At 41.2% G+C, this 20944-nt stretch overlaps 1 protein-coding gene across 2 annotated transcripts in view; it reads left to right on the forward strand.

Moving 5' to 3' along the window:
* Nucleotides 1-11478: 11478 nt before the first annotated feature.
* The window catches only part of LOC128688079 (glycine receptor subunit alpha-2), a 135137-nt gene continuing 125671 nt past the window's right edge, over nucleotides 11479-20944 (forward strand). The window contains exon 1 of one of the 2 annotated variants that reach the window (XM_070083819.1): nucleotides 11479-11908. In XM_070083819.1, the coding sequence (XP_069939920.1) occupies nucleotides 11835-11908 (74 nt within the window). In that variant the 5' untranslated portion in view covers nucleotides 11479-11834. The remainder of the gene's footprint in view (nucleotides 11909-20944) is intronic. The other variant, XM_070083820.1, reaches the window with a different exon arrangement.

Raw genomic sequence — 20944 nt, forward strand, 5'->3', positions numbered from 1 at the left:
AGAGGATTTAGAACCATTAGTGTAAACTGCAACGGCCCGAGAATGAGACCAGAAGTGGTTAAGAAAAAGGGAGCGAGAAGCAACTGTAGGTATTTGAGCTTTTGCGCACGGCAGAGGGAAAGAACAGATACGAACTGACGAAACCTCCCAATGGAGGAGAGAAAAGTTAGATGCCACAGGAGAGGGAGCAACTGTACTCGAGGATGGATGAACCTCCACAAGTGTCGGGTGCATCTCTAGGTGCATCTCTAGATATAGAGAGAGAAGAATGTTGGAAAATGTCAAGTGGTTTGGGGGTTGAAGAAGATTTGGACGTAAATGAAGATGCAAAAGAAGAAATGCGTGGCGTCGATTAAGATTGGAGGTGGGTGTTGAGACGTTGGAACATATGAGTGGGAAGGTGAAGAAGTATGGCTAGTAAGAGATGGTGAGGTTGGAAACTTAGAGCCCAGGACCATAAAAGGGTTGGACACGTAAGGGGCACAGATCCAATTGAGGAATCAGACACCACCGAGGTCTGGGGCTGTTTAGCGACCCTGGAATAAGAGAGCCGTGGAGGCGAAGACTGGAAACTGCCATGGCGTAAGGGAAGTCATTTTTCTCTTTATGACAATGGATCTCCATTTCTCTTATGAAAATCGGGCAATGACGAGAAGAGACCGGTGCATCTCTATGCAATTTAGGCAAGAGGGAGGGTGGCTGCAGGATGGACTGCTATGGTCAGCACCACCACAGACAGGGCATTCTGCCTCCTACCTGCAAAATTTTCCAGGGTAGCCTAGGCGCCAGTATTTTCGACATTGTTGCTGGTAAGGATCACCTCCCGTACTGGTAGGCATTTTCCTGCTACGTAAACGGATGGTGGCAGTTCACAACTGTCCAGAGTTAGCCTTTCTGTACTGGCACTTAATACTCCCTGCTTCCGTAAGCGGGCATGTAATATGAAGTTTCAACTTTAAGGATCGGGAGATTCTAGAACACGAATTGCTCCAGAATGTCGACATTACACGCGTGAAAGTCGGGTTGTACGATCTTATATGGAGAGACAATAGTTCCACAGAAAGAATTAAAGGAGATGTGCTTGCGAATCCTAACTGGTGTGTTTTCAACAACATCAAGAAGTGCAAGAGTGTGTGCCTGCTCTGCGTTTTGAGCTGTGACAACACGTGTGGCACTCTTAAGAACTTGGAACGAAATGTTCTGCCCAGCATGGCAAAGGAGTGCCTTGCTGATGCTGTGGTTGGAAAGATAGTAGACGCTGGTTGAAGTGCAAAGAATTTTGTCCAAACTTTGAAACATACAGCTTAAGGGAAGGAACTGGGTGAGAGGAAACTGAGGTAGGGGTCATCTGTGACAGGTCGACGTCTTCTGGACGGAAGGGTAGAGGCGGGCCGCCCAGAGTCGTAAGATCAGAAAATCGGCTCAATCTACGTGGAGAACCCGGTATCATGGTCTAAGCCACATGGAGGTCAGAAGTATCTAATGGATCGGTCGGAACTGCAGTGCCAGAGGAGGGTAATGGGTCGTTACCCGGAGGAAATAAAGGGTTGGAAGAGAGGTCTGAAGAATGGTCTGAAGGAGTGTCATGGTCTTTAGTGGGTGCTGCAGAAAAGGGCCAAGGAGGAGAAAAGTCATTGTTACATGTTCTTTGATAAGTTTCCGCTTTGTTATTTAATTAAGGAAAAGGGAGAAAAAACATGGTGAAGGGGTGGGGGAATGTGGAGGGATAGCTCCCAGGAAGAATGAAAAGGACTATATATATCCAAAGAGGACCCAGAGTGCAGCCAGCAGCGCACATGCTACTTGGAAACTATGCCATACTTAAACCATCATGCCAGTAAACCAGCGATCAAGAATGGCAGCTACACATCTGCCGGGCCACCACAGTATAAAAAATAGAGGGAGGCCGGAAATCTGTCACAAGACAGACCTCCATCGGCCACCTCCTCCTGGAACCGACAGGAAACCTCCAGAGATACACTCTTCACCCTAACGACACCCTGAGGCACCCCTTGGAACTCCGGAGGGGGAACAGGACATCCCCGGATGATCCAGATTCCACGACAAACAACACCACCACCACCAAGGACCTCTACGGAATAGGATGGATATCAAAACCCTATTCACAACCTAGGAGTTACAATTTCAGAGGGAAAGAACCCAAAGGCCAAAAGCAGAAAAGGAAGGAGACCGGAGGGATAGGGAAAGTGGAGGGAAGGGAAAAGGTCAGGGAAGGGAACAGAGAGATGGGAAGGATGGGATAAAGAAAAGGGAATTGAGGGTAAATAGGTCTGATCGGTGGAAGACCGATAGGTCCAATATCTCAGACCAAATTCCTCATCACCGCGCCAAGAAGTCCGACCCCCTCCCCCCCCCCCTTGAAGAGCTTCAGAGGTAATACTGAATTCCAAGCCAGAAGGAGCACCAACTGTAACCCTCCCTCAGCCCAGGAGCTTTAACAGTAGATGTGTTCTAGCTCCTCTCAAGGCCACATCGTCTAAGAACACAACTCAAGTTCCAATAAACAACTGTCAATGAATGAACAGAAGGGCGGACGAAGAGTTCGAACCGCGGTCTGTAAATTGCGAGTCCTACGCTTTAGGTAATCCAAGGCATTTAGGTAATCCAAGCCATTTAGGTAATCCAAGGATTCGGGAAACAGTGTATTATGTCAAGTCAGTCTGTGAACACAAATTAATATGTAATTCTCAGTTTCTGGACCGTAGACCGTCTAACCTTGTGTTTAGTCATCCAGAGCTGTTTATTACAACTCAATTTGTATATATATATATATATATATATATATATATATATATATATATATATATATATATATATATATATATATATATATATATATATTGAGGCGAATCGCTAACACAATGCTCTCCAACGCCTCAGGAAAGGACAAAGCTCGTCTCCGGGCAGTGAAAGCACCACACTCAGGAGATTTCCTGTTAGCTGTTCCCAATTCCTCCTTGGGCAATCGACTAGACCCACAGGCCATTCGGATTGGTGTTGCTCTTCGCCTAGCCGCCCCCATCCTCATCGAACACAGGTGTATTTGCGGCAGGGCGACAGCTGATCAGTTCGGACTTCATGGTCTCGTGTGTCATACAGCAGAAGGGAAGTATGCCAGACATGAGGAAGTCAATGACATCATAAAGAGAAGCCTCGCCACAGCCCGTTGCCCAGCTCAACGGCAACCCCAAGTGCAGAGGTCTGACGGAAGTCAAAAGCGTCCTGATGGAGCCACTATGCTACCTTGGATGGATGGACAGCAGATTGCCTGGGACTACACCTGTGCCGCCACATTGGCAGACACCTACTTGCCATACTCCGTAGTGGAATGGGGTGGAGCTGCCAGCCACAGGGAGACCCAGAAGATCCGCAAATATGAAGACCTTTCCCCTTGCTATAACTTCATTCCAATAGGGTCGGAGACCCTTGGAGCATGGGGCAAGTGTGCTCTAAAGTTCCTCAAAAAACTGGGTGAAAAGCTCATCATAGAAACCAAGGACCACAGGGCGACCAGCTTCCTCTTTCAGAGACTCAGTGTTGCGATCCAGAGAGGAAATGCCTGCAGCATTCTGGGCACGCGGCCCACCGCCGGGGAGCTGGACGAAGTATTCGAGATGTAGCTCTGAGTTACCTATGTTGTTTTACTTTCTATTGTATTTTTGTGAATGTTTTGTCAATATATTTTGTCTTTAAATAAAATATATATTAAATACAGGTGGTGGTATGAGAAAATTCTCAAACAGCTTCAGGGAGAACCTTGAATTTTCCCTGAAGCAAGTTTATTCTTTTCTCTGAGGATGAGGGTCCCTAGGACAGTTCTATATAGTTCTATATATATATATATATATATATATATATATATATATATATATATATATATATATATATATATATATATATATATGTATGTGTGTATGTGTGTGTGTGTGTATGTGTGTGTGTGTATGTGTATGTGTGTGTGTGTGTGTGCGTGTGTGTTTGTGCATGTGTGTATGTGTACATGCGTGTGTGTGTGTGTGTGTGTGTGTGTGTGTGTGTGTGTGTGTGTGTGTGTGTGTGTGTGTGGCTTAAATAGCAACGCTCATCTTGCCATATAGGACTAGTGAAAATTTGTGTATGCAATAACTTCGCCAAAATAATTCTGAACCTAACGAAAAAAAATATATTTCACTGTGTTTATTTAGTATTAAATTATTGTAAACAAATCTAAAATATATTTAGTTGGGTTAAGCTAAAATAAATTGCGCTTGTTATAATAAGGTTAGGTAAGTTTTCTAAGTTCCTTTTGGTGCAAAATTATAAATTTTTACATCAACATTAATGAAAAAAATATATCTTTAAACGTATCAGAGAAAATTTTAGAAAGGACTTAATTTTAAATGAGTTCTTGTTAATTGACCAGTTTTACATATTCGGCACGATATATATATATGCAAAACAACCACTGTGAAAGAGTAGTGAAATTCCAAGCGATTTCGTGACTACTTATATTGTCATAGTTCCTTGACAATGTGAGTAGTTACGAAAGCGCTTGGAATTTCACTACTCTTTCACAGTGGTTGTTTTGCATATTTTAAAATCACCTGTTTACTGTGATCTTATTGCATATATATATATATATATATATATATATATATATATATATATATATATATATATATATATATATATATATATATATATATATATATATACATATATATATGGTAGTAGGTTGGTAGACAGCAACCACCCAGGGAAGTACTACCGTCCTGCCAGATGACTGTGAAACAGAAACCTGTAACTGTTTTGCATGATGATAGGATTGCTGGTTTCTTTTTCTGTCTCATAAACACGCTAGATAACAGGGATATCTTGCTACTCCTACTTACACTTTGGTCACACTTCACAGACACGCACATGCATATATATATATATACATACATCTAGGTTTTTCTCCTTTTTCTAAATATCTCTTGTTCCTCTTTTTTCTTCTATTGTCCATGGGGAAGTGGAAAAGAATCTTTCCTCCGTAAGCCATGCGTGTCGTATGAGGCGACTAAAATGCCGGGAGCAATGAGCTAGTAACCCCTTCTCCTGTAGACATTTACTAAAAAAGAGAAGAAGAAAAATTTTATAAAACTGGGATGCTTAAATGTGCGTGGATGTAGTGCGGATGACAAGAAACAGATGATTGCTGATGTTATGAATGAAAAGAAGTTGGATGTCCTGGCCCTAAGCGAAACAAAGCTGAAGGGGGTAGGGGAGTTTCGGTGGGGGGAAATAAATGGGATTAAATCTGGAGTATCTGAGAGAGTTAGAGCAAAGGAAGGGGTAGCAGTATTGTTGAATGATCAGTTATGGAAGGAGAAAAGAGAATATGAATGTGTAAATGCAAGAATTATGTGGATTAAAGTAAAGGTTGGATGCGAGAAGTGGGTCATAATAAGCGTGTATGCACCTGGAGAAGAGAGGAATGCAGAGGAGAGAGAGAGATTTTGTTAGATGTTAAGTGAATGTATAGGAGCCTTTGAACCAAGTGAGAGAGTAATTGTGGTAGGGAACCTGAATGCTAAAGTAGGAGAAACTTTTAGAGAGGGTGTGGTAGGTAAGTTTGGGGCGCCTGGTGTAAATGATAATGGGAGCCCTTTGATTGAACTTTGTATAGAAAGGGGTTTAGTTATAGGTAATACATATTTTAAGAAAAAGAGGATAAATAAGTATACAAGATATAATGTAGGGCGAAATGACAGTAGTTTGTTGGATTATGTATTGGTAGATAAAAGACTGTTGAGTAGACTTCAGGATGTACATGTTTATAGAGGGGCCACAGATATATCAGATCACTTTCTAGTTGTAGCTACACTGAGAGTAAAAGGTAGATGGGATACAAGGAGAATAGAAGCATCAGGGAAGAGAGAGGTGAAGGTTTATAAACTAAAAGAGGAGGCAGTTAGGGTAAGATATAAACAGCTATTGGAGGATAGATGGGCTAATGAGAGCATAGGCAATGGGGTCGAAGAGGTATGGGTTAGGTTTAAAAATGTAGTGTTAGAGTGTTCAGCAGAAGTTTGTGGTTTCTGGAAAGTGGTTGCGGGAGGGAAGAGGAGCGATTGGTGGAATGATGACGTGAAGAGAGTAGTAAGGGAGAAAAAGTTAGCATATGAGAAGTTTTTACAAAGTAGAAGTGATGCAAGGAGGGAAGAGTATATGGAGAAAAAGAGAGAGGTTAAGAGAGTGGTGAAGCAATGTAAAAAGAGAGCAAATGAGAGAGTGGGTGAGATGTTATCAACAAATTTTGTTGAAAATAAGAAAAAGTTTTGGAGTGAGATTAACAAGTTAAGAAAGCCTAGAGAACAAATGGATTTGTCAGTTAAAAATAGGAGAGGAGAGTTATTAAATGGAGAGTTAGAGGTATTAGGAAGATGGAGGGAATATTTTGAGGAATTGTTAAATGTTGATGAAGATAGGGAAGCTGTGATTTCGTGTATAGGGCAAGGAGGAACAACATCTTGTAGGAGTGAGGAAGAGCCAGTTGTGAGTGTGGGGGAAGTTCGTGAGGCAGTAGGTAAAATGAAAGGGGGTAAGGCAGCCGGGATTGATGGGATAAAGATAGAAATGTTAAAAGCAGGTGGGGATATAGTTTTGGAGTGGTTGGTGCAATTATTTAATAAATGTATGGAAGAGGGTAAGGTACCTAGGGATTGGCAGAGAGCATGCATAGTTCCTTTGTATAAAGGCAAAGGGGATAAAAGAGAGTGCAAAAATTATAGGGGGATAAGTCTGTTGAGTATACCTGGCAAAGTGTATGGTAGAGTTATTATTGAAAGAATTAAGAGTAAGACGGAGAATAGGATAGCAGATGAACAAGGAGGCTTTAGGAAAGGTAGGGGGTGTGTGGACCAAGTGTTTACAGTGAAACATATAAGTGAACAGTATTTAGATAAGGCTAAAGAGGTCTTTGTGGCATTTATGGATTTGGAAAAGGCGTATGACAGGGTGGATAGGGGGGCAATATGGCAGATGTTGCAGGTGTATGGTGTAGGAGGTAGGTTACTGAAAGCAGTGAAGAGTTTTTACGAGGATAGTGAGGCTCAAGTTAGAGTATGTAGGAAAGAGGGAAATTATTTCCCAGTAAAAGTAGGCCTTAGACAAGGATGTGTGATGTCACCGTGGTTGTTTAATATATTTATAGATGGGGTTGTATGAGAAGTAAATGCGAGGGTCTTGGCAAGAGGCGTGGAGTTAAAAGATAAAGAATCACACATAAAGTGGGAGTTGTCACAGTTGCTCTTTGCTGATGACACTGTGCTCTTGGGAGATTCTGAAGAGAAGTTGCAGAGATTGGTGGATGAATTTGGTAGGGTGTGCAAAAGAAGAAAATTGAAAGTGAATACAGGAAAGAGTAAGGTTATGAGGATAACAAAAAGATTAGGTGATGAAAGATTGGATATCAGATTGGAGGGAGAGAGTATGGAGGAGGTGAATGTATTCAGATATTTGGGAGTGGACATGTCAGCGGATGGGTCTATGAAAGATGAGGTGAATCATAGAATTGATGAGGGGAAAAGGGTGAGTGGTGCACTTAGGAGTCTGTGGAGACAAAGAACTTTGTCCTTGGAGGCAAAGAGGGGAATGTATGAGAGTATAGTTTTACCAACGCTCTTATATGGGTGTGAAGCGTGGGTGATGAATGTTGCAGCGAGGAGAAGGCTGGAGGCAGTGGAGATGTCATGTCTGAGGGCAATGTGTGGTGTGAATATAATGCAGAGAATTCGTAGTTTGGAAGTTAGGAGGAGGTGCGGGATTACCAAAACTGATGTCCAGAGGGCTGAGGAAGGGTTGTTGAGGTGGTTCGGACATGTGGAGAGAATGGAGCGAAACAGAATAACTTCAAGATTGTATCAGTCTGTAGTGGAAGGAAGGCGGGGTAGGGGTCGGCCTAGGAAAGGTTGGAGGGAGGGGGTAAAGAAGGTTTTGTGTGCGAGGGGCTTGGACTTCCAGCAGGCATGCGTGAGCGTGTTTGATAGGAGTGAATGGAGACAAATGGTTTTTAATACTTGACGTGCTGTTGGAGTGTGAGCAAAGTAACATTTATGAAGGGGTTCAGGGAAACCGGCAGGCCGGACTTGAGTCCTGGAGATGGGAAGTACAGTGCCTGCACTCTGAAGGAGGGGTGTTAATGTTGCAGTTTAAAAACTGTAGTGTAAAGCACCCTTCTGGCAAGACAGTGATGGAGTGAATGATGGTGAAAGTTTTTCTTTTTCGGGCCACCCTGCCTTGGTGGGAATTGGCCAGTGTGATAATAAAAAAAATAAAAAATATAATATAATATAATATATATATATATATATATATATATATATATATATATATATATATATATATATATATATATATATATATATATATATATATATATGCAAAACAACCACTCTGAAAGAATAGAGAAATTCCAAGCGCTTGGAATTTCTCTATTCTTTCAGAGTGGTTGTTTTGCATATTTTGAAATCACCTGTTTACTGTGATCTTATTGCATATATATATATATATATATATATATATATATATATATATATATATATATATATATATATATATATATATATATATATATATATATATATATATATATATATATATATATATATATATATATATATATATATATATATATATATATATATATATATATATATCGTGCCAAATAGGTAAGACTTGCGATTTTCGCATAACTAGCAACTCTTTTCTTGCCGAATAAAGCAAGCGGAAACTTGTGTATGCAACAATTGCGCAAAAATCATTCTCAACCAAACGATAAAAATCATATTTCATTGTGTTTGTTTATTATTAAATTATTGTAAACTTATATAAAGTATATTTAGTTGGATTAGGCTGAATTAAATTTCGTTTGTTATAATAAGGTTAGGTAAGTTTTCTAAGGTTCTTATGGTACAAAATATTAATTTTAACATTAACATAAATGAAAAAAATATATATCTTTCAAAGCATAAGAGAGCATTTTAGAAAGGGCGTAATTCTAAGTGAGTTTCTGCTAACTGACGACTTTTACCTATTCGCCACGACATATACATATGTCCTGCCGAAATATATTTTAGGTATATTTTAGATAAACTTACAACAATTTAATAATAAACAAATAGAATGAAATATACTTTTTTCGTTAGGTTCAGAATGATTTTTGCGAAATTATTGCATACACAAATTTTCACTTGTTTTATTCGGCAAGAAGAGCGTTTCTGTTTTAGCCTAAATCGGAAGTCTGTAGTAATGAAACCACGAAACAAGTAGTACTGAAACATTTACCAAACTGCAGCAAGGCTGGTTGATCAGACCCTGATCCATCATGAAACCTGGTCTCAGACCGGGCCGCGGGGGCGTTAACCCCCGAAACTCTCTCCAGGTAAACTCTCCATGTAAGGCGGGATTAGATCCTGGGACACATTCTTCGGTCTCAAGAGATAGAAGAACGGTTCCATTGCCTTAACCACTTGACCATCGATCCTTTAAAGATCACGCATCCAGCAAAGCTAGGCGCTGTTCATGATCCGAGGACACTCGAGATAATTTTAACCACTTCCACTTTTGAATACCAGTCTCCAGAAATGACGCAGTTTTTTCTTATTTTTAATCGATATTTAAAAAAACGACAAAAATCTTGAATTCCTTCTTCAGCAGTAAATTATAGTGCTCGATGGCAATGCTGAGGGTGAGTTATGTCTGTGTATAATTCTGAAGAGGCATTGTGAGAAGCATGACCTCGAACCATAAGCGCTTTGTAATGCTCCAGGCGACCCTGAGAATCATGATACCCTTTGGACCTGCATTCTTGTAGAAGTGATGTACCTTCTACCCAACACCATTTCATTACTCCAACCAGTGGTTCAAGAAGTAATATCGTAGAACATTCAAGCAACTCGTAGAGGAAACACATGGTCGTGACAATCCATCAGGCGATTTTGAAAAATAACTATAATATCTGATCAGCCTTGGACGATGTAACTTCTAACTGCATGAACGGAGTTAAGACGACGTTGTGGCCAGAAACCTGTAGCGACTTCCAAGAATTTCAGGTAAAAGCAGTCTTGGAAACACATTGATGATGTTAATGAAGGCCATGTTGAAAACTTGCCGCGGTCTCATGGTGAGAACCTTAGTAACTATAAGCTTAGAGAATATTCAGAGCAACGCATCCTGAATGAATCTGAGAACACGGTTAGAGAAAACACCAACAAGAAACCTCACTACAGAATTCCTCATCGGCAGCATCACCACGATCAAACACATCATGAACTGGTTCATGAATAATGACCCTGACTGGGAGCGAAACAGTAAGGTAAAGAATGGTGTTCTCGACTTGATTTAAAGCTCCCGAGAACTGCTTCACCAGAGGACCCTTAAGAAAAGGCAGTTAACTCTGGACGACTACTTAAAGAAGAAGGTAACTTTAGAGGACCCACAGCCTGGTCACACTATGATGTAAGCTCCAAGAGCTTCCCTCCGCTGCTGCTGCTGTTGTAACTAGTTGTTCGGTAAGGTTTAGTCTTGTAAACTATTGTTTGTTACTCCCATAAATTACTCTATATAAAATCCAGAAGTATACTATATATCACTGGCTGAAAATTTTCTATCAGGCGCGTGTATCCACTGACATAATGTTATAATGACCCCTAAGAACGCTGATTCACACTGCGCTCCATCTCCAGGAACGCATTCTCTGAGAGAGAGTGAGAGAGAGAGAGAGAGAGAGAGAGAGAGAGAGACAGAGAGAGCGGCAATAAAAATAATTAAAATATTCAGTGGGAAATATAGCAACTGTGAAGTTAGAGCAGTAATGTAAGCCTTTGTGATGGCATTAATTATGATTGGGTACACATCTTGGGTATTAGGTTAGGTTAGGTAAGATTTGTCAGGAAACAGGACATGTGTTTCCTGATGAAAGTCTTATTCATATGATCCACAGCTTTTGGTCATGCGACCGAGGCCTTACGCTGGCTTACCGGTTCATCCACTTAAAATTTTTGGTTATAATTATAGCCATTAGGAATTGATATAACAGTTATTAGTTTGGGTAAACAATCCATATAGTGTCGTCATCCTCGCCATCCAGTACCCACACATCCGTCTCCAGCATTTATTTTCTGCATGTATAGGCTGTGGCTGCGTTGGATGCCACCCAGAACAAGGATATAGCGGTCAAGACACCCGCATCCATCTCTTGCCAAAACCAACCTGATTGGCATCATTCGATATATTTGTCGCAATGCTCGAGGCTCGTATAGCATCACTTAGGCTTCTTGTGGCGCAGATAAAGGACATCAGGACTCTATTAGTAAATTATTGTTCCAAGAGGAGCGTGTGAGCCTCGTATACTCTACTTGAGGGCAGTGGGTCGCTTCTCATCTCTCCCTGCCCTTCCCTAGCTACCCGTTTGACAGTCGCTCTCCGACACCCAACCAGAGCGTAGTACCACCTTCACCTTCTAGCCAGCGATTACGTGTGCCCTTGCTTACCACCTGTGTACACCCACTTCTAGAAGCAGGAAACTCTGGTTTAGCAACATTTAATTTTTCGATAATTATCATAAGGAAACTGACTATAACTTAATCAGAAAAAGCTCTTTAAGCGGAAGCCTCGAAAGGAAATAAGTGATTCCTATATCTTTTTTTCTTGCGTTCTCGAAATAACTGATCGGTGACAGCCGACTCCCTAGAAAAACCTGTTTGGGAGCCTGAAAAAATTCAGGGGAGTAAATAAAGATTTTAGTCTCTTGGTGTTACCTGCTGTGTTGACGATCAGACGAACGTGATTAGATGAAGAGTGACCAGCCTTCTATCCAGATGACTAGATTACTTCCTCTATGGCTCCCGCTATTGCTGCTCACCTGGTAAGTTAATCTCCTCATTCCATCTACATAATTTCCAATATAAGTGACAAAAACCTTGAATTTAGAAACTGCATAGTTACGCTTTACTGGCTGGTTGAGTAATGGTTCAATCTGGAGATTTGCAGTCAGTGTATCGAAGCTCAATCTTGCCAGTATAACAATAAAAAGAGTAGAGAGAGAAAGTGAGTGCGTAAGGGGGAGAGAGAGAGACAGACAGACAGGTAGACAGACAGACAGACAAACAGAAAGAATTATTATTTAATCTCCATAACTTGATATTAAAAACAAGAAACAAAATAACAAAAGTTAGTGGTTGTGGCTACTCTTCGACCTAAATTTAGAAAGTGTTGGCTCGGTTACACTGGTCCATTGAAAGAAAATCTGGTGAATGAATATGATCGTAGCGTTCATTCTCACCATGACCGACACTGAGATATTTCGGTGTAGCGCTGTTATACAACGAGACTCGCACGAGGGCTGTACAATGTGGTTCATACTCAAAACGTTTAGGTGATGACGCGAGTGAAGGATAGCAATGGAAGTTACCTGGACTGATAAGCAAGAAATGGTCTTTTATATAAGATAATTGTGGGATTGTTTGTGTATGAATGTGCCGAATGTAATGCCGCTAGCAAGAACTTGAACACACACGGACTCGCTGACACAGACAATGAAGGGACTCGCTGACGTACAGATATACGGACGCTATAATATACGGCAATAAGGACATACAACTATAAAGATGTGTTAACACACACATATAGAGGCACTAATGTACAGAAGTAATGGCAAATAAATACATATATACGAACGCACCTACTCGTGAATTTATTGACATTCTTATGCATGAATTTACAGACGCACTAATGTATGATATAGGTGCGCACACTTACGAACTTGCTGATGCACAGGAATAAGAACTGGGAATCACTGAAGCGAGACTGTTACATCATACTTCATTCATATCCTGGATGGATCATCCTTAAACATGCACACTGAAATTACGCCCTCATTGAGGTTGTTCAGACGGTGCAAAGTACGGTATGTCTTCTGAAAAACGTGTCTGCAACACGTATACTACAAAATAATTTGACAAATGTAAATGGTACAGAAATATTCAGCAAGAAACATTTTTGTATCTTCAGGAGGGAATTTGATAAGTTCCTAGATTAATTTTGTGTTCAGTCTGGCTGTGACGACTATGCTGGACTGCTTTCTGTTAGCAACAATAGCCAAGATGAGCAGGAAGCCTACTCTAGGACCGGGTCGCTGTCATACTGGGTCATACGATCGCGTTGACGCAGAAAGGGACGCCCTGACGCATGACTATACGTACGCTCCTATGCACTTGCATTTGGACGCACGAAGACTCAACAAGGAGGGTTTTATAAGGTCACAAATTATGAAATATACTTATTAAGCAGAATAAACAGTGGTTAGAAAAACAACAACAAAAAACTATGTATTGTGTGTGTGTGTGTGTGTGTGTGTGTGTGTGTGTGTGTGTGTGTGTGTGTGTGTGTGTGTGTGTGTGTGTGTGTGTGTGTGTGTGTGTGTGTCTATGTGTGTGTGTGCGCGCGCGCGTGTGTGTGTGTGTGTGTGTGTGTGTGCGTGTGTGTGTGTGTGTGTGTGTGTGTGTGTGTGTGTGTGTGTGTGTGTGTGTGTGTGAGCGCGAGAGTGTGTGTGTGTGTGTGTGTGTGTGTGTGTGTGTGTGTGTGTGTGTGTGTGTGTGCGTGTGAGTGTGTGTGTGTGTGTGTGTACTCGCCTAATTGTGGTTGCAGGGGTCGAGACTCAGCTCCTGGCCCCGCCTTTTCACTGATACTGGGTTCTCCCTCTCCCTGCTCCATGAGCTTTATCATACCTCGTCTTAAAACTATGTATAGGTCCTGCTTCCACGACATCACTTGCCAGACTGTTCCACTTCCTAACAATTCTGTGGCTGAAGAAATACTTCCTAACATCCCTTTGACTCACCTGAGTCTTCAGCTTCCAATTGCGACCCCTTGTTTCTGTGTCCCATCTCTGGAACATCTTGTCTCTGTCCACCTTGTCTATTCCACGTAGTATTTTGTATGACGTTATCATGTCTCCCCTAGCCCTCCTGTCCACCAGTGTCGTCAGTCCGATTTCCCTTAACCTTTCTTCATAGGACATTCCCCTTAGCTCTGGAACTAGCCTTGTTGCAAACCTTTGCACTTTTTCTAATTTCTTGACGTGTTTGACCAGGTATGGGTTCCATACTGGTGCTGCGTACTCCACTATGGGCCTGACGTACACAGTATATAAAATCTTGAACGATTCCTAAGGTACCGGAACGCTATTCTCAGGTTTTCCAAGCGCCCATATGCTGCAGCAGTTATCTGGTTAATGTGTGCTTCTAGCGATGTACTCGGTATTATACTCACTCCTAGATCTTTCTCCCTGAGTGAGGTTTGCAGTCTTTGGCCTCCTAGCCTATACTCTGTCTGCAGTCTTCTTTGCCATTTTCCGATCTTCATGACTTTGCATTTGGTGTGGTTAAATTCTAGGAGCCAGTTGCTGGACCACACATCCAGCCTGTCCAGGTCTCTTTGTAGACCCGTCTGGTCAGCATCTGATTTAATTCTCATTAACTTTACACCATCTGCAAACAGGGACACTTCTGAGTCTATCCCTTCCGTCATGTAATTCACATATACCAAGAATAGCACTGGTTCCAGGACTGACCCCTGTGGGACCCCGCTCGTCAGAGACGTCCACTGTGATACCTCATCACGCGCCATGACTCGCTGTTGCCTCACTGTCAGGTATTCTCTGATCCATTGCAGTGCCCTTCTTGTTATATGTGCCTGATCCTCCAGCTTGTCTTGTGAGGAACTGTGTCGAAGGTCTTCTTGCAGTTCAAGAAAATGCAATCAACCCACCCCTCCCTCTCATTTCTTGCTTCAGTTACCTTGTCATAAAACTCTAGTTGGTTTGTGGCAAAGGATTTGCCTTCCATGAATCCATGCTGGCTGTCGTTTATAATCTTGTTCTGCTCCAGGTGCTCCACCACTCTCCTCCTGATAATCTTCTCCATGACTTTGCATACTATACACATCATTGACAGTGGTCTGTAGTTTAGTGTTTCATTTCTGTCTCCTTTCTTAAAGATGGGGACTATATTTGCCGTCTTCCATACTTCAGGTAGTTGCCGAGTTTCAAGGAAATTGTTGAAGATTTTGGTTAGTGGCACACGTAGTGTCTCTGCTCCCTCTCTAAGGACCCACGGAGAGATGTCCGGTCCCACCGCCTTTGAGGTATCAAGGTCACTTAGGAGCTTCTCCACCTCCTCCTCACTTGTGTGTAATTCATCAAACATTTGTTGGTATATCCCTTGTTGGTGTACCCCACTGTTTTGTCTTTCCAGTGTCCCTTCAGCCTCAACTGTAAATACTTCCTGAAATCTCACGTTGAGCTCCTCACATACTTCTTGGTCATTTCTTGTGAACTCCCCACCTTCTTTCCTCAGCCTAATTACCTGGTCCTTGACTGTTGTCTTCCTCCTGATGTGGCTGTAGAGCAGTTTCGGGTCAGACTTAACTTTCGATGTTATGTCGTTTTCATACTGCCGCTGCGCCTCCCTCCTTATCTGTGCATACTCGGCAGGACGAATATATATGTCGTGCTGAATAGGTAAAACTGATCAGTTAGCAAGAACTCATTTAAAATTAAGCCCTTTCTAAAATGCTCTCTTATGCGTTTAAAGATATATTTTTTCATTTATGTTAAAGTTAAAATTAATAATTTTGTACCAAAAGAACCTTAGAAAACTTACCTAACCTTATTATAACAAGCGAAATTTAATTGAGCCTAATCCAACTAAATATACTTTATATAAGTTTACAATAATTTAATCATAAACAAACACAATGAAATATTTTTTTTTCGTTTGGTTTACAATGATTTTTATGAAATTATTGCATACGCAAGTTTTTGCTTGCCTTATTCGGCACGAAGAGAGCTGCTAGTTATGCAACAATTGCATCTTACCTATTTGGCACGACATTATATATATATATATATATATATATATATATATATATATATATATATATATATATATATATATATATATATATATATAATATATATATATTTTTTTTTTTTTCAACAAGTCGGCTGTCTCCAACCGAGGCAGGGTAGTAGGTTGGTATACAGCAACCGTACTACCGTCCTGCCAAGCGAGTGTAAAATGGAAGCCTGTAATTGTTTTACATGATGGTAAGATTGCTGGTGTCTTTTGTCTGTCTCATAAATATGCAAGATTACAGGTACGTCTTGCTACTTCTACTTACACTTAGGTCACACTACACATACATGTATACGTTTATTTATACACACTCATCTGAGTTTTCTTTGATTTTATCTTAATAGTTCTTGGTCTTATTAATTTTCCTTTTATATCCATGGGGAAGTGGAATAAGAATCTTTCCTCCGTAAGCCATGCGTGTTGTAAAAGTCAACTAAAATGCCGGGAACAATGGGCTAGTAACCCCTTTTCCTGTAAAGATTACTAAAAAGAATAAGAAGAAGAAAATTGTCATATATATATATATATATATATATATATATATATATATATATATATATATATATATATATATATATATATATATATATATAAATTATTACAACATAATTTAAGTTTTATATATATATATATATATATATATATACATATATATATATATATATATATATATATATATATATATACACACACACACACAATTAAGTTGTAATAAACAGCTCTGGATGACTAAACACAAGGTTAGACGGCCCACGGTCCAGAAACTGAGAATTACATATTAATTTGTGTTCACAGACTGACTTGACATAATACACTGTTTCCCGAATCCTTGGATTACCTAAATGGCTTGGATTACCTAAATGGCTTGGATTACCTAAATGGCTTGGATTACCTAAATGGCTTGGATTACCTAAATGCCTTGGATTACCTAAATGGCTTGGATTACCTAAATGCCTTGGATTACCTAAATGCCTTGGATTACCTAAATGCCTTGGATTACCTAAATGGCTTGGATTACCTAAATGGCTTGGATTACCTAAATGGCTTGGATTACCTAAATACCTTGGATTACCTAAATGCCTTGGATTACCTAAATGGCTTGGATTACCTAAATGGCTTGGATTACCTAAATGCCTTGGATTGCCTAAATGGCTTGGATTACCTAAATAGCTTGGATTACCTAAATGGCTTGGATTGCCTAAATGCCTTGGATTACCTAAATGCCTTGGATTACCTAAATGGTAAAGCGTAGGACTCGCAATTTACAGACCGCGGTTCGAACCCCTCGTCCGCCCTTCTGTTCATTCATCGACAGTTGTTTATTGGAATTTTAGTTGTGTTCTTAGACGATGTGGCCTTGAGGGGAGCTAGAACACATCTACTGTTAAAGCTCCTGGGCTGAGGGAAGGTTACAATTGGTGTTCCTTAAGGATTGGAATTCAGTATTTCCTCTGAACCTCTTCAAGGGGGGGGGGAAGGACTCCTTGGCGCGGTGATGAGGCATTTGGTCTGAGGAATTGGACCTTTCGATCTTCCTCCGACCAAACCTAATTACCCCCAATCCCCCTTTCTTTACCCCATCCTTCCCATCTCTCCGTTCTTTCCCTGACCTTTCCCCTTCCCTCCACTTTCCCCATCCCTCCGGTCTCCTTCCTTTCCTGCTTTTGGTCTTTGGGCTCTTTCCCTCTGAAATTGTAACTCCTAGGTTGTGAATAGGGTTTTGATATCCATCCTGTTCCGTAGAGGTCCTTGGTGGTGGTGGTGTTGTTTGTCGTGGAATCTGGATCATCCGGGGATGTCCTGTTCCCCCTCCGGAGTTCCGGGGGATGGCTCAGGGTGTCCTTAGGGTGAAGAGTGTATCTCTGGAGGCTTCTTGTCGGCTCCAGGAGGTGGCCGATGGAGGTCTGCTTTGTGACAGATTTCCGGCCTCCCTCAGTTTTTTATAATGTGGTAGCTCTGCCGAGCCTCCACAGCTTACTGGTATGATAGTTTGGGTATGGCATAGTTTCCCACAGACTCCTCAATGCACCACTCACCCTTTTCCCCCCCATCAATTCTATGATTCACCTCATCCTTCATAGACCCATCTGCTGACACGTCCACTCCAAAATATCTGAATACAATCACCTCCTCCATACTATCTCCCTCTAAACTGAAATTCAATCTTTCGTTTCCTATTTATTTTGTTATCCTCATCACCTTACTCTTTCTTATATTCACTTTTAATTTTCTTCTCTTACATATCCTACCAAACTCATCCGACAAACTCTGCTTCTCTTCAGAATATCCCTAAAGCAGTGTCATCAGCAAAGAGCAATTGTGACAACTCCCACTTTGTGTTAGAGGCTGGAGGCAGTGGAGATGTCATGTCTGACGGCAATGTGTGGTGTGAATATAATGCTGAGAGTTCGTAGTTGGGAAATTAGGAGGAGATGCTGGATTACGAAAACTATTATCCAGAGGGCTGAGGAGGGGTTGTTGAGATGGTTGTTGAGAGGGAGGCACATAAGAGAATGACTTCGTGAGTGTATAAATCTGTAATGGAGGGAAGGCGGGGTACGGGTCAGCGTAGGAAAGGTTGGAGGGAGGGGGTAAAGGAGGTTTTGTGTGCAAGGGGCTTGGACTTCCAGCAAGCATGCGTGAGCGTGTTAGAGAGGAGCGAATGGAAACAAATCGTTTTTAGGACTTGACGTGCTCTTAGAGTGTGAGCAAGGTAACATTTATGGATTCAGGGAAACAAGCAGGACGATTGAGATGGAGATGGGATGTACAGAGCCTGCACTCTGGACGGGTGTCAATGTTACAGTTTTATAACTGTAGTGCAAGCACGCCTTTAGCAAGACAGTGAGTGATGGTGAAAATTTTTTTTAGTGATACAAAGATTCTAGGCAGGTCCTGCAGGTAAAGAAACATAAATAAATATTTAAAGGCACTGAATATATGTAGAAATAATGCTACTCATATTTTTACCTAATAATGGGTCAGGACCTTTCTTTTACCAAAGTCTAATTTCGATTCCGATGTTGGTAGTGGCAAGTCGAAGACACGAGCCCAGTGTTTCATTTTCCATTTAATTTTCAGATTTTACTCCTTCATGGTCGAAAACGTACATTCACGTATATATGTACTAGCGAACACCTAGTGCAGCCTTAGTGCAAAGTTCCTCAACTAGCGAATACCTAGTGCAGCCTTAGTGCAAAGTTCCTCAACTAGCGAATACCTAGTGCAGTCTAGTGCAAAGTCCCTCAACTAGCGAATACCTAGTGCAGTCTAGTGCAAAGTCCCTCAACTTGGGGAATCTATCCTTGCAGACCAACTTAGAGAAACTCTCATGATTTTCATTTATCTTTGCAAGCAACAATGGATCGAGCTGCAGTTCACACAGTTTAAGCTGAAGTTTTGGTAATAATTCTATCTCCACATTAACTTCCACGTGGTTGTTAAATAAAAGGAAACTGAGTTTCAGTTTCTCACTCAAAGTCTCTGAAGCTTTTCTCAAACTCACAAAATAAAATTTTTATTATTTCTGACAAAATATGAAAAGTCAGACTCGATATCTGCCATAAGTTTACGACAAGAAGTATATTATCAAATGGTATACAATACCGACAGATTGGTAGATAAGACACATAGGCAACATTTAGGCAACTTTATTTCGAAACGTTTCGCCTACACAGTAGGCTTCTTCAGTCCAGTACAGACATTAGGCAGGAGCAATAGAGATGTGAAGACGATGTAATAGTCCATCACCCTTGAAGTCGTAGATTTGAGGTTGTCAGTCCCTCAGCCTGGAGAAGTTATGTTCCAGAGTCTGGAACTAACTGAAGATCAAGCGACAGTGTAGAGACTTAAATACTGTCGGACGGAGAGGTGCAGAGTAGAAGTAGTGAGAATGTAGCCACTGAGAGGTCATGTCCCTCTCAGATCCACCAGTTCTCACTTGTTATCCCTGGTGTTACAACATAACAATGTTGCCTCTGGTGTTACAGTACAACCTTGTTATCCCTGGTGTTACAACATAACAATGTTGCCTCTGGTGTTACAGTACAACCTTGTCGTCCCTGGTGTTACAACATAACAATGTTGCCTCTGGTGTTACAGTACAACCTTGTTGTCCCTGGTGTTACAACATAACAATGTTGCCTCTGGTGTTACAGTACAACCTTGTTGTCCCTGGTGTTACAACATAACAATGTTGCCTCTGGTGTTACAGTACAACCTTGTTGTCCCTGGTGTTACAACATAACAATGTTGCCTCTGGTGTTACAGTACAACCTTGTTGTCCCTGGTGTTACAACATAACAATGTTGCCTCTGGTGTTACAGTACAACCTTGTTGTCCCTGGTGTTACAACATAACAATGTTGCCTCTGGTGTTACAGTACAACCTTGTCGTCCCTGGTGTTACAACATAACAATGTTGCCTCTGGTGTTACAGTACAACCTTGTTGTCCCTGGTGTTACAACATAACAATGTTGCCTCTGGTGTTACAGTACAACCTTGTTGTCCCTGGTGTTACAACATAACAATGTTGCCTCTGGTGTTACAGTACAACCTTGTTGTCCCTGGTGTTACAACATAACAATGTTGCCTCTGGTGTTACAGTACAACCTTGTTGTCCCTGGTGTTACAACATAACAATGTTGCCTCTGGTGTTACAGTACAACCTTGTTGTCCCTGGTGTTACAACATAACAATGTTGCCTCTGGTGTTACAGTACAACCTTGTTGTCCCTGGTGTTACAGCACAACCAAGCTGCCCTTCGTATTACGGAATACCCGTCATTCTACTTTGTTACTGCAGCTCCTTGCTGCTACTTTTGTTACGGAAGATGCAGATGCGTAGCGTGTACCACATGATGCTGCAGAATGATTATATTATTCTTGATATTTCAGCAAACCCATGGTGAGTCATGTGACTCTCACTCTTGTATATATTTACTTCCAAATTCCTTTTTATGCAATCACTTAAAATCCTCCACTAAC

The sequence above is a fragment of the Cherax quadricarinatus genome, chromosome 10 (genome assembly GCF_038502225.1).
Source record: "Cherax quadricarinatus isolate ZL_2023a chromosome 10, ASM3850222v1, whole genome shotgun sequence".
In the NCBI taxonomy this organism is placed as follows: domain Eukaryota; kingdom Metazoa; phylum Arthropoda; class Malacostraca; order Decapoda; family Parastacidae; genus Cherax; species Cherax quadricarinatus.